This window comes from Myotis brandtii, unplaced genomic scaffold (assembly GCF_000412655.1).
Source record: "Myotis brandtii unplaced genomic scaffold, ASM41265v1 scaffold274, whole genome shotgun sequence".
Classification (NCBI taxonomy): Eukaryota; Metazoa; Chordata; class Mammalia; order Chiroptera; family Vespertilionidae; genus Myotis; species Myotis brandtii.
In genome coordinates, this window is record NW_005360425.1 from 1,389,005 (window position 1) to 1,406,070 (window position 17,066).

The 17,066-nt window shown below is 42.4% G+C and overlaps 1 protein-coding gene across 7 annotated transcripts in view; it reads right to left on the reverse strand.

The window, feature by feature from the left end:
- KIAA0319L (KIAA0319-like ortholog) overlaps nt 1–17,066 on the reverse strand; it is a 109,334-nt gene that overhangs the window by 60,500 nt on the left and 31,768 nt on the right. For 6 of the 7 annotated variants that reach the window (XM_014541525.1, XM_005868569.2, XM_014541524.1 and 3 more), the window contains exon 3: nt 11,542–12,062. In XM_014541525.1, the coding sequence (XP_014397011.1) occupies nt 11,542–12,062 (521 nt within the window). Of the gene's footprint in view, nt 1–11,541; nt 12,063–17,066 lie in introns of those variants that run through there. The other variant, XM_014541526.1, reaches the window with a different exon arrangement.

The window sequence follows — 17,066 nt, forward strand, 5'->3', positions numbered from 1 at the left end:
CCAGAAGACACGGCAAAGTAATTTTGCTTCATGATACCACACCATCACACACTTCAAAACCAATTAAAGACATGTTAAAAGATCTTGCCTGGGAAGTATTAACCCACCCGCTGTATTCACCAGACCTTGCTCCTTCAGATTTCCACTTGTTCTGATTGATGGCACACACACTTTCTGAGCAGTACTTCAAAAAGTACGAAGAAGTGGAAAATTGGGTCTCTGAATGGTTTGCCTCAAAACAAGAAAAGTTCTATTGGGACCGTATCCACAAATTACCTGAAAGATGGGGAAATGTGTAGCTAGCGATGGACATTACTTTGAATAAAGCACTTTTGATGTTTCTCTTGAAATTACCGTGTTTTCTTTGATTACAAAATCCGCTATTATTAACTGGTACACTAAGTGCATAGCCCATGGACACAGACAATAGGGTAGTGAAGACCTGGTGAGGGCAGTGGTAGGGGTTGGGAGGAGGGAGTAAGGGGGAGAAAACAGGAGATATCTGTAATACTATCAACAATAAAAATACATTTAAAAATAAATAAATAAAACTATAAAACTTTTAGAAGAAAACTTAAGAGAAAATCTCTCTTAGATACAATATCAAAAGTGTGATCCATTAAAAAAGCTGATAAATTGGACATCAACAAAATTTATATCTTCTCTTCAAAAGATACTGCTAAGAGAATGAAAAGACAAGACAGACTGAGAATATCTGTAAATCACATATCTGATAAATGACTTATATGCATAAGATATATGTAAGAAAACAACCCAACTTTTTAAAGTCAGGGGAAATATGAACAAACACTTTACCCAAAAAATATGGACAGCAAATAAGCACATGAAAAGATATTCAACATCATCAGTCATTAAGGAAATGCAAATCAAAACCACAATGTGATCTTATTACACATCTATTACAATGTCTAAAATGAAAAAGATTCACCATACCAAGTGTTGGTGAGAATGTAGAGCAAATGGAACTTTCATATATTACTAATGGGATGTAAAATGGTACAACTGTTTGGAAAACCGTTTGGCAGTTTCTTAAAATAGTAAATACACACTTACAATATGATCCAGCCATTCCACCACCAGGCATATATCCAAGAGAAATTAAAACTGGTACACAAATATTCCTAGCAGCTTTATCTGTAGCCAAAATATGGAAACAATCAAAAAATCCATCAACAATTGAGTAGATAAACAAATTATGAGATGTCCATACAATGAAATACTATCCAGCCATTAAAAGGAACCAACTACTGACACATCCTCCTATATAGTAAAAGGCTAATATGCAAATCCACCAACGGCGGAACAACTGGTTGCTATGACGTACACTGACCACCAGGGGGCAGACACTCAATGCAGGAGCTGCCCCCTGGTGGTCAGTGTGCTCCCACAGGGGGAGCACTGCTCAGCCAGAAGCCCTGAACTAGGCTCACTGCTGGCGAGCCCAGCGGCAGTGGAGGGAGAGCCTCTCCCGCCTCCCCGGCAGCGCTAAGAATGTCTCACTGACGGCTTAGGCCTGCTCCCCGGGGAGCGGGCCTAAGTCATCAGTCGGACATCCCCCAAGGGCTCTCAGACTGTGAGAGGCACAGGCCAGACTGAGGGACCACCCCCCCCAAGTGCACGAATTTTGTGCACTGGGCCTCTAGTAATACAAGAATGAACATCAGAACATTATGTTAAGTGAAAGAAGCCAGAGACAAAAGACTACATAGTTTTGGTTCTGTTTATAAAAAATCCAGAAAAGGCAAATTTATAGAGACATCAAATTAGTGGATGCACAAGGGAACTTTTTTTTTTTTTTAATATATTTATTGATTTTTTACAGGAAGGGAGAGAGAGATAGAGAGTTAGAGACATCGATGAGAGAGAAACATCGATCAGCTGCCTCCTGCACATCTCCTACTGGGGATGTGCCCGCAACCCAGGTACATGCCCTTGACCGGAATCGAACCTGGGACCTTTCAGTCCGCAGGCCGACGCTCTATCCACTGAGCCAAACCGGTTTCGGCAGGGAACTTTTTTTTTAGATGTTTTTATTTATTTTAGAGAGAGAGGAAGGGAGAGGGATAGAGAGATAGAAACATTGATGAGAGAGACACATTGATCGACTGCTTTCTGCACACCCTGCACTGGGATCAAGCCCACAACCGGGACATGTGCCCTGATGGGGAATAGAACTAGGGACCTCTTGGTGCATGGATCAATGCTCAGCTACACCAGCTGGTCATGAGAACTTTTAAGCAAACTAGCACAAGGGAAGTTTTTGGAGTGACAGAAATGTTAATAAACTGGATTATAGTGATGATATACAACTCTACATATTTACTAAAATCATTGAACTGTATGCTTAAAAGGAGTGAGTTTTGTATGTGAGTTGTTCCTCAATAATGTTGTTAAAAAGAAGAGTACATAATGTATAATTCCATTTATTTTTAAATTCTAGAAAATCTATAATAATCTAAAGCATATCAGTGGTTGTCTAGGGATAAAGACAGATTACAAAGGGACAGGAGGAAACTTTTGGGGTAATGAATATCTTTTTTTGTGGTTATGGTTTTATGGATATATACATACATAAAAGTTAATCAAATTGTATAATATAAACATGAGCTGTTTATATGTCTATTATCCTATATAATAAAAGGCTAATAAGCAAATAGACTGAACAGTGGAACAACCAGAACAACTGAACAACCGGTCGCTATGATGTGTGCTGACTACCAGGGAGCATGTGCAGAACACGGCTGGCACTGGCCGCGGCAAGATGGTAGAGCAGGTAAGCAGGGGTGCCAGACCAAGGCGGGGTGCCGGTCGCTGTCATCGGGGCGAGCCTCTGATGGTTACTGAAAATTCTTTGCTCCTATGTGCTGTGGTCCTGCCCGCCTGACACTCACACCCGCTGATGGCGCCAAGTGATTGGGACCGGCGCCGGGCACAGGCAGCAGGTGTGAGCGGGGCCGGCACTGGCATTAGGTGTGAGTGGCGGCTTTGGCACCAGCAGCGAGTACGAATGGCAGCTTTGGCGCCAGCAGCAGGTGCGAGCGCTGGGTGGGACCACAGTGCACAGGAGCAAAGAATTTTCAGTAACCACCAGAGGCTCGCCCCATGACAGCGACTGCCCTGCCTTGGTCTGGCACCCCACTCACCTGCTCCACCCTCCCACCACAGCCAATGCCCACCATGTTCCACACACGCCCCCTGGTGGATGTCATAGCACACGTCATAGCGACCATTTGTTCGGCTGTTCATTTGTCCCACCATTTGGTGTACTACTACTTGTATATTAGCCTTATATTATATAAGATTATGATTTTTAAAGAAACAGGAAAAGGAGATATGAAGCAATTATCTTACTTCAGAAACTCTGAAATAATAGTGACATTTTAGGGGATGATATAGGATTGGAACACTTGGGTGAATTTTCTTAGGCAATTTTTTCTGGTATTTGACAGAAATCATAAAAACAAACCCAATTCTGAACAAACTCTAAGTCATATAATAATGCCCCAGGAATACATCTATTTCTTCTTCAAAGAAGCCTTATTCAGAATGATGAAAGGTTTCTATTCATGTTCCCTTTCTCCATCTCATTTCTCCCTCTTTTTCCCTCTTGCTCCTTCCTCCTTCCTCCTCACTCTCAGTCTGGGAGCTACCCTCTCCAAATCAAGCAAGCCAGCCCCACTGGTTATGATTAATACCATAATTCAAGATGACCAAAAAGAAAAACAAAAACCTCCATCGTGAGCTATTCTGTTTTGAGTAGTAGATTTCAGGGTACACACAGGATGCTGATATTTATCTGGGTCATAACTTCATGGTCCAGGTAGAGGCCCTCCTTGGTAAGACACATGCTACCCTGGTGTTTACTTAATATTAAAGAACTAGAGGTCCAGTGGAGTCCTTCGGGGTGGCCTGTGGGGATCAGGCCCCAGCTCACGCCCCCAGCCTCGCAGCCCTGCAGCCCCGCCTGGCACCCCGCCATGGCCTGGTGCCACCCACTCACCTGCTCCAATCATTCTGCCTGCGGGGCAATCGATCAGGGTCAGGCCCCCGCCGGGTCCCCTCAGCTCCACTCACCTGCTCCAATCATCCTGCCTGCGGGGCAATCGATCAGGGTCAGGCCCCCGCCGGGTCCCCTCAGCTCCTGGGAGCCAGGCAGCAGCCCCACCCCCTGCTGCCGCCACTGGTTGACATCTGCGGGTCGGGCTCCCGCTTGCACCCGCCTTGGCCTGGCACCACCTGCTCACCTGCTCCACCATCCTGCCATGGTCCTGCTCTCATCGGGGCCCACTGGGGCTGGCAGTGCCTCCACTGCTCCCCGCTGCCAGCACCACGTCGCTGACGCCTGCCATATGCCACACTGCCCCCTGGTGGGTCAGCGCACATCATAGGGTGCGGTCGCACTCCCAGTCGGACAATTTGCATATTAGGCTTTTATTATATAGGATTATATAGGATGATTTGCAAAAATTCAGCTTTTAAAACATTTTGATTTGAGACACAACTGTATTAAAATAAAAACTACTATTGTCACAAAAATCCTACTAGATGAAAGACAGTGTCTTCCTACACTAGCAAAGCCAGTGGGGTATGAAAGACATCCCAAGCCAATTCTTAGCAACTAAAGATGAGACTGGTGAATATGGCAGGGTTTAAGTTTGCAGTAGTTTGTTCAAAGTTATATCTTCTCAGACCTCCCTGGAGAAACTAAGACCATCACAGAAAGGAGAAAGGGGGAGGGATGTTTTGTTAACTAAGTCTTAGCAGCTTTTGAGGCTTTTTTACTGTGGCTCAAGTTTGGCGAATTAGCAAGGATCTGTTAAATTCACATTAAAATCAACTCTTGCCTTATTAATTAACTTACAATGTAGCCAACAAAAACATTATCAATTCATTTCACATAGTAAAATCAGATAAGCAGACTAAAGAACCAGAATACTAAGAGAGTAACAGGAGAAAGTAAGCAGCTGTTGTGAGAAAAAATAAAGAAAGGGCATTGTGGTTCAAGCACTAAAACTTTAGAAAAAGGAAAAGTACAATAGTAGGAATTTCTGCACACCCCCACACAAGGAAATGAGCTGCCCAGGTTTTCTCTTCATGCAATAAGCCATTCATGTAAGATTAGAAGGGTGGGGATATGGGGCTGGGGAAGTGAATATATGCACACAGACAGTATTGGAAAAGCCTAGGTTACTCAGGGCTTAGAAGCCCATACAAATTACACAGGCCAGAGAGCTGAGGGGGGCCTGGGGCTAAAAAAAATTTTGGTGTCTGCTGCTCAGATAACTAAGGATGAGAATTTGGGAAAAACTAGGTCCTGAGTAATTCCAAATTTGTCAGGAAATAATGGCCAGAATAATAAATGAACCCTTGGCAAAAAATTTTACAAGCCCAAAGGATTAAAGGAAAGATTTAAAAACAAAAACCAAAAGAAAGCAACCAAGCAAAAAACCCCGATAAACAAACCAAACCAAAACAAAAGCAGGGAGGAAGGGAAGAAAGAGAACTGCTGGGGCTTCTGTCCTTGAATATGAGGCTCTTTTGTGTCACTGCCTACACTCAACACCAATATCTCCTGGTAAGAGGTATGCTCTGGCCTTATGTAGAGTCAGGACAAGAGTTTTCCTCAGTGAAAAAAAAAAAAAAGGCAGCAGAGAGGTGTCCAAGGGCTTGGCTCATTTACCCACTCAGTCATTTGTTCCTCAGAAAGCCCCTGGCTTGTCGGGGTTGAAATGCTGTGATTATTGACTGGAAACAGGGAGATGGATGGTAGAGAGAGGAGGATCTCAGTCTCCTAAAGTCAAACCTATGTGTACGGATAACCTAATAGGATCTGCATTTCCTGGGCTCAAAGAGAATGCTCCTTCTTCTTTCACAAAGGCAGCAATTAATTGCCAGAAACTGAAATGCTTATACTGCAAATGTTCCAGCACCAAATCAACAAACCTGCAGGCTCCTCTTCCTAGTAATTTAGAGGTTCATGGCATAGAGCCGATGCAGTAATTAAACCAAGCATTATCAGCTTCTCCTTCTTTAAGTTGAGAAAGGGAAATAAATTGGTGATATTCCTTTCCACTTTGGGAATTGCAAAAGATCCACAATACCTGCTCTTGGATACAACATGTATATTTCCAAAAGAATGAAAAATGCTACTGACAACACAGGGCCTCTAGAGCTCTGCAGACATTTCGAGCAAGACAAGAACAATTTATGATACAATTTCTTCCCATTTTGGATGCAGAGTTGCCTGACCTACCTTAGTGAAAACAGTACAAACTAGAAACTAGTGCTGCTAGCCAGTCATCCCTAATTAGGAGGAGGAGATCTGCCATGTATACATTTCTCTTCCATTCCCTAGTGCATAAACAGAAGTTTGAACACCAAGTCCTCTCCTAAAAGAAATGCCTACCAGTTAACTGTTCTGAATGTACAAGAAAGATGATCTCATCACCCTTCCAAAGCTATCCATGGCCTTCCTAAGCATAGTATGTAAGGTCAAACATAACTTGTCTGGATCTGAAGACTTCACTTTGCCCCATTTTTTAGCAATGCTTGCAGCTCTCAACAGAAGCCAAACTATATGATGCCTCTGTGCACAAAGGCTCACTTCCACCTTTGGGGCTCATAATTCAAATTCAATATTCCTCCCCCCACACCCATTCTCCATGTTAGACCATTAAACTTGAGATCCTGTTCACTGGCAGCAATTTACTGCCACTGCCCACAGCTAGTGAACAAGAAGAAAAAGAACTCCCCAGCCAACACAGGATCTTCCTTCAAGCATACAGATGAAGTCTATAAGGATTGAATTTGAGCTTTCACCATCTTCCAGGAGATTATCAGGTCTAAATCTACCATATTTTCTTTTTTGTGGTCTACTTCTGTGGGAAGCACGGGACTTGGTCGGAATGTCTGTAAGGAGGAATCTCTGAAAGGTCAGCGGCCTTTGAGGGGACCTTGCCGAAGGTGGCAGCCCCTGCCTTTTTGCTAGAATCTCTATGTTTAGTCTTTAACCCTTTTCGGTCCAACCTCGAGGCTGACTCGACAAACCAGGCACTAGGAACAGGTCCAACGTCGAGCAATAAGAACATTAAAAAGTTCAACATTCAATCCCGTCAATTAATTTGGACCAGACTGTTTGAATTCCAAAAATAATATTGGACCGCAAAGGGTTAAAGACCCGACCTTGTAGAAGCATATACTTTCTCAAGGATACTTACCCTACTAATTGTATCTAGAAGTTAATTTGAGTTCAAGCTGTTATGACAATAAAAACCTAAGGAGGCAGGTGAATGGGACTACATGGAAACCATAGTCAAGTAGTGCCTTAGCCCTCTCTTTCACAGAAACGTGTTACAGTAATTATTCATCCATCGTTCAGTGTCTGCCAGCCAGCCCCAGCATACTTCTAATTTTATTGATCACAATTATCCTGTAGTGTGATGACTGTACCCATCTCTCCTAACTCTGTGTTCAGTGAGTTCATGTTGGTAGTTTGAAATTGGTTATGGTGGTAGTATTTACACTATGAAATTGATGAAGTCTACAATTCAGGGCTTGTTTTTGTTTTCTAGGAAACCCAGTTGTTAAACATTTACCATACTAAACTGTTATCCCTATAATCATCTATACTTCCTCTCCTGTGAGACCCAACCTCCTTTTCTTTCACCCAAATATTCCATTGAATTGTCTTGGAATTACTACTCCATGATTAATAAGTCACTTGTATGCTCAGTCGTTTCATGTTTTGTTCCCTATACCTCCTGCAGGACAGGCTACATAATTTGCAGGATCTGGTGCAAAATGAAAATGCAGGATCCTTTGTTCAAAATCTATTAAAATTATTAAGAATTTTAAGACGACAACAACAGTAGAGCATTAAACCAAAAACAGGGCCTTTCTAAGTGTTGAGACTTGTATAACCACACAGGTCAAGTGCCCATAAACTAGTTAGTGACCAGCTATTCTTAACTGTAAGCCTTCCCTCCCCTGAGGATACTGTTTCCATGTATGATGGCTACTTATTCTCCCATACTTTAGGATTGAAGGTGGGTTGCTATGTTATTGACTCTCCTTCCCAAATCTCTTTGCAAACAATTACTCTTCTATCTTCTTTGTAAAAACCTCTTCTCCTCTGCCATCTTGCTGCACTACACTTCAACTCTCATCATAGCTGTCATCTCCCAACAAACTAGTTACTCCTCCTACTTTACTGATGGCTTTGGTACCTGGCTCTCAAAATTCCTCTTCACCCCAAGTCCTTGCCTATTAAGAGAACAGACTCTGGATAGAAGCAGAGTGCCTGGGTTCAAGTTTTGATACTACCATACTAGTATATTAGCTATGTTGCCTTGGCCATGCTCCTTAACCTTTCTTTTCTTGAGCTTCCTCATTTATAAAATAGAGATGATAATAGTATTTCATAGGATTTGTTGTATGGATTAAAAGAGTTAATACATGTAAAGGGTGCAGAATGGTACCTGGCATATATTAAGTGCTCACTCAGTAAACATTAGCTATTGCTATTATCATCATCATTGGTGAAGTCTAGTTGTGTCTACATGGATAGCTCATTTAGTATGTTCTTTTGAGCTCCCTGTCGTCAATAAATTTCTTCTCCACTCTACCCCAGCAACCTTCCACAGCTACACCCTAGATCCTGTAAGCACTTCTCCACGTCCTAAATCTTAACTTCAAATATCCCTGACTACTACCTCCTATCCTTACAGGACTCACATTTACCTGTGCCCCATATGTCTGCTTTTTATCAGCAAAACCTTTGAATATCAGGTATATCTCTTCTATCATATCTCTGTCAGCACCTATATTTGCTTCTTTTCCTATCTTCTTACATTCTCTCTTCATTCACTCTCTTGACAATAACCTCAATTTCCATGCCCCAGTTTCCTTTTACACAAGACTGGCAAAGTTCCAATCTTGGATGAATCAAACTATCAGTACCACTCTTGCAAATTCATGGTCTCCATCTTCAATGCTGCCCAGCAATCTTTCTATTTCCTTACCTATTCTGCCATCTCCAATGCTTCACAATGGCTATTTCAGACCTTTACCACTCTCTCTAAACTTCTGATATTCCTGCCTCTACTCACCTATCCCCACCCCAGCTATCTGCTTCTGCTCTCAGTAACTATCCCACTTCAGAAAAAAGCAGGAACAAGATTAAAACTACCACAATGTTCTCTACCAAACCTCAAAATCTACCTTAGCTGCATTTATATCCATACATTTCTTCCTTCCTATCACAATGAAGGGGATGTCTCTTCTCCTACTTAAAGCTAATCTTGTGTTCCATTCTCTGGATTCTAACCCCCCTGTCCTAGAAGGCAATGGTTCCTGAAATATGGTTCTCAGACCAGTAGTTTCAGCATTCTCCAGCATTTTACAAATGCAAATTCTCAGGCCTCGCTCTAGACCTACTAAATCACAAACTCTCAAGTGGGGCCCAGCAATGTTTAACAAGTCTTTAGGTGATTCTGATGCACACTGAAGTCTGAGGACCATGGCTCTGAGGGATTATTTGTTGTTTATCCCCTTTCCTGTATCTTCAACCTCCTTTTTTAATGCAATGGTTCCCTTGCTTGAAGAGCTCCATGTACATTCTTGCCCTTCTCCAGTCTATTCAACACACAGAAACTTATCTGATCATGCCATTCCCTCCTTAAATAAAGACCAATATTTTAAGAAGGCCTTAAGGCTCTGCACACCTCTCAAGTCTTTTCTTGCACCACTAGCTTTCTTGCTCTGTTTGACAAACAAGACCAGTGTCTCTCAACTTCTTAATCTTGCCACATGACAAACTTTGAAATTGTTATCCCCTCTGCCTGAAATAACTTTGGCCTGTTTCTTTCCTTAGCTCCTACTTCTACTTCAAGTCTCAGATTAAACTTTCCTTTCTTAAAGTGGCCTAACCTTACCCCTTAGTCTTGATTAGGTCCCTACTAGATGCTCTTAAAGAATCTGCACTTATCCTTTCACAACCTACATCAAACTTATAATTATCTAATTATTATAGATGTAATGTCTGTCTTCCTTGCCAGAGTGTAAGCTATATTCGGGCAGAAATCACATTTATCTTATTTACTATAATATTCCTAGTGCCTAGCTTAGTATAGTACCCTGTTCTAGTAAATGTGCAATAAATATTTGCTGATAGACTGAGCCTTGCATACACGGTGCCTCTGTCCAGAATACTTGTAATATCTTTAATCCCTTAGTGAAAGCCTACTTTCCTTTGAGAAATAAGTTAAACATCTCTATAAAGTGTTCTCTGAACATACACACCACCTCCCTGCTCAAGTGGGTCACTTCCTCTTTTGTGATCCTATTGTATTGTGTATATAACTCTACTAATGCAATAATTATACACTATTGTAAATATCTATTTTCATGTCTGAGTCTCCACTAGACTGTAAACTTCCTGAGGGAACAGATCATATCTTGTTTACCTATACATCTCCAGAGCTTAGAAAAGTGCCTGACATTGATAATAAGTGTCTATAAATGTTTATGGGCATATTAAGCCTAAGTCTATATCTCTAATACTGCACTGAAAGTTCTTTTCTTAATATTAAATCTGGGTTCCAATTCTATGTTTGCTATTCATTAGCTGCATGATCAAACTGTTTAACTTTAGGCCTCAGTTTCCTCACCTGACAAACTTTGAAACACTAAAGTAGGGTTAGTAACACCTATTTGGAAATATTGCTATGAAAATTAAATAAAATGACATGGTAAAATGATTAGCACACACAGTGCCAGGCATGCAGTACTGCCTCCCCACTCGGGCTTCAACTTGATAGAGACAACTAGGACAAAACAAATACAAAAATAAGTCACAGGAATCAAAGGAGACTGAGCATGAAGTGAGTCATTCCTTTTAATAATTTGCCCAGGAAGATCAACAGTGAAGAAACATAATAAGCGGAATTAACTCTACTGGTGGTATTATCTCCTTTGGCATACAAAGCTTGTGAGAATTCACTGTAGAAACCGCTTGGCTAACGGCCACATCCAGCTCCCTAGCCCAGCAGGTCAGGTCTTAATCTGCACTACCAGCCCTGGTTACTTCAGACTGGAAAAGAAACGACCTCATAAGGAATATATTTACAGGCAGGAGATGGGGGAAAAGGAGGAGGAGAACTTGACTGCAACCACATCAATCAAGTGTTTTGCAATCTGGCAGAAATCACTGCAGAATCGTTGGTGGAGACTAACACCCACACAATGGCACTTATCTGCAGCCAACAACCAGTTTAGACTAGATAATGAGCAACTTTCTGCTTTTATCAAAACAATGTCAGACTTGCATGGAGTGAATATCTCTAAGGTCAAATTACCCTTGTTCATCTGGGAAGCACCCACAAAGATGGCACTAAGCAGCTTTATACATACACTCCTCAGCCTAGGAGCACTGGCCACAAGCACCAGGCCTCATAACCTATGTGTGCCAAATGTAAAAACAGATTTAACAGATTCTCTGCTCCTTATTCATAATATGCTTACCTCTTCGGAGCCATTGGTTTTCAGATCACCTAGTTCCTTGGAGTCATTCACTTCAGAACGCTGTGTCACTATAGGTATAACTTCTTCACTGGGACTCTCTCTCTTCTGAAGCTTCCTGATTAAGTTCTGCTGGTCACTGGAAGATACAGCAGGTCTGAGTGGAGCTCTGGGAAGGCTCTGCCTCCTCTGAGATGCCCTGCTCCAACCTAGCCCCAGAATATGAGTTACAACATCTTCAGGTAGAAAGTCATCTGCAGCTTGGAATTTCTTTAAAAACACCAGCACGGAATTGGAAGAGTCTGTCCTAAAAGTTTGGCAGCTCTGGGGACTGTTGCAGTCTGCCTGAATGCACATCCCTTCTAACCACCAAAGGGCATGACATGCAGAGTCCTGGCAGCAGGCAGCCCAACATGACTGGAAAGAGGAGGTTCCTTCAAGAAGGCGGAGGTAATTTTCTCCCCCAGATCTCAGGCCAACTCCAAATTGTGTCTTCACCTGCTTGCACGTGCTCTCACTGGCATCTAAAAACAAAGAATGAAAATATTTAAAGATGAAATAAAAACAGACTACTACTCTGTAAAGAATCCCGAACACCAACATTTGGCTATTGTGAAAACTTGTTTTTAAGAGGGTGGGAAAGCTATCTAGTAAGAGGAACAGAAAATGCAAAAGAGAGTGTTTTTGGCTCAGGATATTTTAGCTTGTAGAGTACTGCTCCACATGCATTGCTGGTTCCTCTCTAAATAAATCCCTTCCAAGTAGACCTTTTACAGAGAATTCCATCCAGTTCTTAAAACAAGCAAATCAAAAGAGCTATTCTGGTGGCAGTGTATGGAGGAAGGGGAAAGAGGGGGCGCGCACCAAGATGTTTCTCAGGAACAATGTGAAGACTAAGAGACCAGAAGAGCAGATAGCTAAACAAGCTGGAATATGTCCCCCACTGAAATGGCAGCAATACAAAGAGATGCTTGACCTTTTGCAGGTTACAGGTTTATCATGTCCTAACCAATTGTTTCCAGAGTCAGGTGGTTTTGCATATCATGGTATCAGTCAGACCAGTAGTCAAGCATACCAAAATTTTAATCATGTCAAGCTATGTCATGATAGGTAAAACAATGACCTACTGTGGTTAAACTAGATAAATGGTCCAAAATTCTGGCTAACGCTGCTTATGGAGGAACTTTTGGGCTGCTGAATTACTGAAGACATAGCATTGATTTTCACTTCTGTATTCGTAGATGAAGTAAAGTCAAAGCATTCTCTAAATGAAAGTTGTTAGAAAGAGTTCACTTTAAGGTCTTGTTATATAGGTGTCTATAACCAACCTTGGTCAGGGTTATATAGGGCCAGAACCAGGATGAGGCAAGAGAGGTGCCTGGGGCACAAAATTTAAGGAGGCACTTACTCTCAGAGTCATTCAAGTGCAAGGTTGGCTTACCCAACCCTTGAGAGTAAGTGTCTCCTTAAATTTTATGTCCTATGTGCCTCTTTCTTCACCCTAGCCCTGGCTCTGTGATTATAACATAAAGTATATTTTAGAAGTAATATAGGAAATATGCAGAAGAATCAAAGTATTAAAGAAATGGATAATCATATGTCTGCTTGTACACATAACTGAAAAAAGGCTATGACTAGCTAAAGTAACAAACTGATAATCATCCAAAGCCAACCTAACTCCCAGAAAATACCTACTAAATGTCCAAGAGACTAAATGTGGACACCAGGCGACTGAGAAAATAAAGACAGGCTTCTGAATCACTGCGTCCCCCGCCCAGCAGGGCTTGACAGGGGTGGGGCTGTCCAGGTCTGGGTCTCGCTCAATGGGGGTGGGGCCAGCCGGGTCTGGGTCTCGACGGGGGTGGGGTCGGCCAGGTCTGGTTCTCGCCCAATGGGGGGGCAGGGAGCTGGCTGGGTCTGGGTCTCGCTCAATCTCTGACACTTCTATTAGAGAGAAAGGGCAAATAGCAATATTAAAATATTTCCTCTAATTAATTCCCTTTTAATGTGCACGACTTTCATGCACTGGGCCACTAGTCCTATATAATAGAGGTAACATGCTAATTGACCGCCACGCCCTCACAAATGGCGGCGCCCACAGCCACAAGATGATGGCGCCCAGTTCCCTCAGCCCCGCCAGGGGCGGCAGGCATGTGGCACAGTCAGGTCTGTCCCCAGGTGGGTCCGGCTGCTCCGCACACCTGCCACCAGAGTCCCCAGTACCCTCAGCCCCACTGGCAGTGAATTTTCATGCGACCATTACCTTTTTAAAAAATCCTTACCCAAGGATATGATTATTCCTTTTAGATCATCTGTTCTCGGGGAGCAGGCCTAAGCCAGCAAGTGGGCATCCTCCAAGGGTCCCAGACTGTGAAAGGGCACAGGCTGGGCTGAGGGACCCCTGTGTGCATGAATTTTCATGCACTGGGCCTCTAGTATTAATATAATGAATGTGGAAAAGGCTTTAGGGAGAGCTCAACTTTTTTAATTTTATTTTAAGATAGCATGGGTTTAATCAGTCTTTCAGTGATAAATTACTTCAAAAGTGTTTTTATTTATTTAATTGAAGCCAGCTGGCCTCTAATGGCATTGAAAATGTAAGAAAAGGAATTTATAAATTGTGAGGAATGGGCTAAGGGTGTAGCACTAATATACAGGAGCTCAGATCTCAAGATTCTGATACAGATCCTCCTGAGAAAAAAAATAAGTGATTAATGGGACACAAGCAGAACTGATTCAAAATATCATGACCCCCATACCCAAAAGAACAGGCAGGCAGGAGGGAGAGGAGGAGGCAGGAGCTCTTTCATCAGGCCTCTTAGCACGAACTCCTGATAGCAACTCTTAATAGGCACTAAAGAACGCATACATGAAAGAAACCCTATCATTGCAATAAATGTGGAAAATCTTTCAGGTATACATCCTTTGCTGAACATAAGAAAACTCATGGTGGAAATAAACCTTAATGGTGTAATGAAAGCCTTTACGAAGAGCTCAATTCTTATTAGACATCAGATAATTCATACTAGACAAAAACCCTATCACTGTAAGAAATGTGGGAAAGTCTTCAGTTACAGCTCAAGCCTTGTTGAATATCAAAGAATCCATACTAAAGAAAAATCTGATGCATGTAATTAATATGGGAAGACTTTTCCCCAAAGTTTGGCCCTTAGGTTTGATTCCCTGCCCAGGTTGCAGGATCCACCCCAGTAAGAGATGTGCAGGAGACAGTTAATCGATGTTATGCTCTCACATTGATGTTTCTTTCTTTCTCTCCTCTATCTCTCAAAAAATTTTAAAAAAATCTTTAAAGTATTTTCACCTTTTAAAAAAATCTGTTTACCTCTATCCTGGAGAACTTCTCAGTTGTTAGGGTTTCATTGTAATATAGTCCATACTCGTGAGATATTTGAAGACTCTAAATGTCTATCAATATGGAAGTAGTTACTAAAGAATATGGTGTGTATAGTGTGCTACAATGTGTTGGGGGGGGGGAGAACATAATGTTTATGTATATTATGCATAGACTATTTTTGGAAGAATATTATGTGCAGCCCTAGTTGGTTTGACTCAGTGGATAGAGCATTGGCCTGTAGACTTAGGGTCCTGGCTTTGATTCCTGTCAAGGGCATGTACCTCGATTGCAGGCTCCTCCCCTGCCCAGGCTCTGGCTGGGGCATGTGCAGAAGGCAACCAATCGATGTGTTTCTCTCACATCGATATTTCTCTCTGTCTGTCCCTCTCTCGTCCACTCTCTCAAAAAATCAATGGGAAGATATCATTGGGTGAGGATTAAAAAAAAAGGGGGGGTATTGTTGCAATTAAAAACAATGAGGTAGAGTCCTAGCCGGGTAGCTCAGTTGGTTAGAGTGTTGTCCTTATATGCCAAGGTTGTGGGTTTGAGCTCTGATCAGGACACATACGGTACAAGAATCAACCAATGAATGCATAAATAAGTGAAACAACAAATTGATGTCTCTCTCTCCCTAAAAATCAATCAATCAATCAATAATTTTTAAAAATAATTGAAAGCAATGAGGTAGAGTTCTATATTCAGGATGGGGCAAAAGTAGGTTTCAGTTGTGAGTACGCAAAACAGACTTTATTCTTGTATTATCATTTATTAATTATTATATTATTTTCCATACAAACAACTGTAAACCTACTTTTGCACCACCCTGTACAGCCATAGAAACATCCCCACAATACCTTGTTAAAAAAGCAAGCTGCATGCCCTAACTGGTTTGGCTCAGTGGATAGAGCGTCGGCCTGCGGACTGAAGGGTCCAGGTTCAATTCCAGTCAAGGGCATGTACCTTGGTTGTGGGCACATCCCCAGTAGGGGGTGTGCAAAAGGCAGCTGATTGATGTTTCTCTCTCATCGATGTTCCTAACTCTCTATCCCTCTCCCTTCCTCTCTGTAAAAAAATCAATAAAATACATTTTTTTAAAAAGCAAGCTGCAGAAAATCTATATATTATGATCTTACTTTTATTTTTAAATGAAGCTTTTTTGTTTCTACATATCTCTCTCTATATATATATAAAAGGCTACGTGTCCGTCTGTCTGACCGGTAGCTATGACACGCACTGACCACCCGGAGGCAGACACTCAATGCAGGAGTAGCCATGATGTGCACTCGCCATTTAAAAATAAACAGCACCACGGACCTGGTGCCGACAAACCAAACCAACACTCAACTTCCCCCAAGTAGGACACAGGCCCCACCACCACCCCAGAGCGACACCCCACCAAATCGCAGCCAACGCTGCCAAGACCCCATGGAGCAGCCCTGCCCAGCCCAGAAACGTTCACTGTGGGCTCCAGGTAATGACATCACATAGCCACACCTAGCTTCCTTTCCCTAGCGACTAGCCTCTGTAGTTTCTGCAGCCCAGGAACACAACTTGCTTTATAGCCAGGTGCAAACATTTTACAGTTTAACCAAATGTTTGTGAAGCGTTTTCCTGTGCCTCATCTCATTTAATGGAGGTCCTGGAGTAGATAGATAGGAGACTCGGTAGAATCCTATTTTCTTTTTATTAGCCGGAAAACAGAGATTTAGAAAGCTTGGAAACTTGACCCGACTAAAAAGAAGTAAGAAATGGTGGACCTTGAAAATTACTTCAGGTTTTCTCACTGTGCAAAATATAGTCAAACACTGCTACAGTTAAATATTTTACCCTTTGTTCTCCCTGCATGATCTACAATAATAATCTGCTTTGTGTTGGTATTTACTGCTGTGCTGCTGACAATTACCTGAAAGAGAAGTTGGGGTGCTTCACTGGGCTGGAAAAAGTTTAGCTAAATCAGAAAGCAGGTCTAATTAAACAAGTTTATTATATATATACACGAAGCCCAGTGCACGAATTCATGCACGGATGGGGTCCCCCGGGGTAGCCTGCAGGGATCGGGCCCCAGCTCACACCCCCAGTCTCATAGCCCCACAGCCCCGTAGCCCTGCCTGGCACCCCGCCGTGGCCTGATGCCTGCCCCTCACCTGCTCCACCATCCCGCCTGCGGGCGATC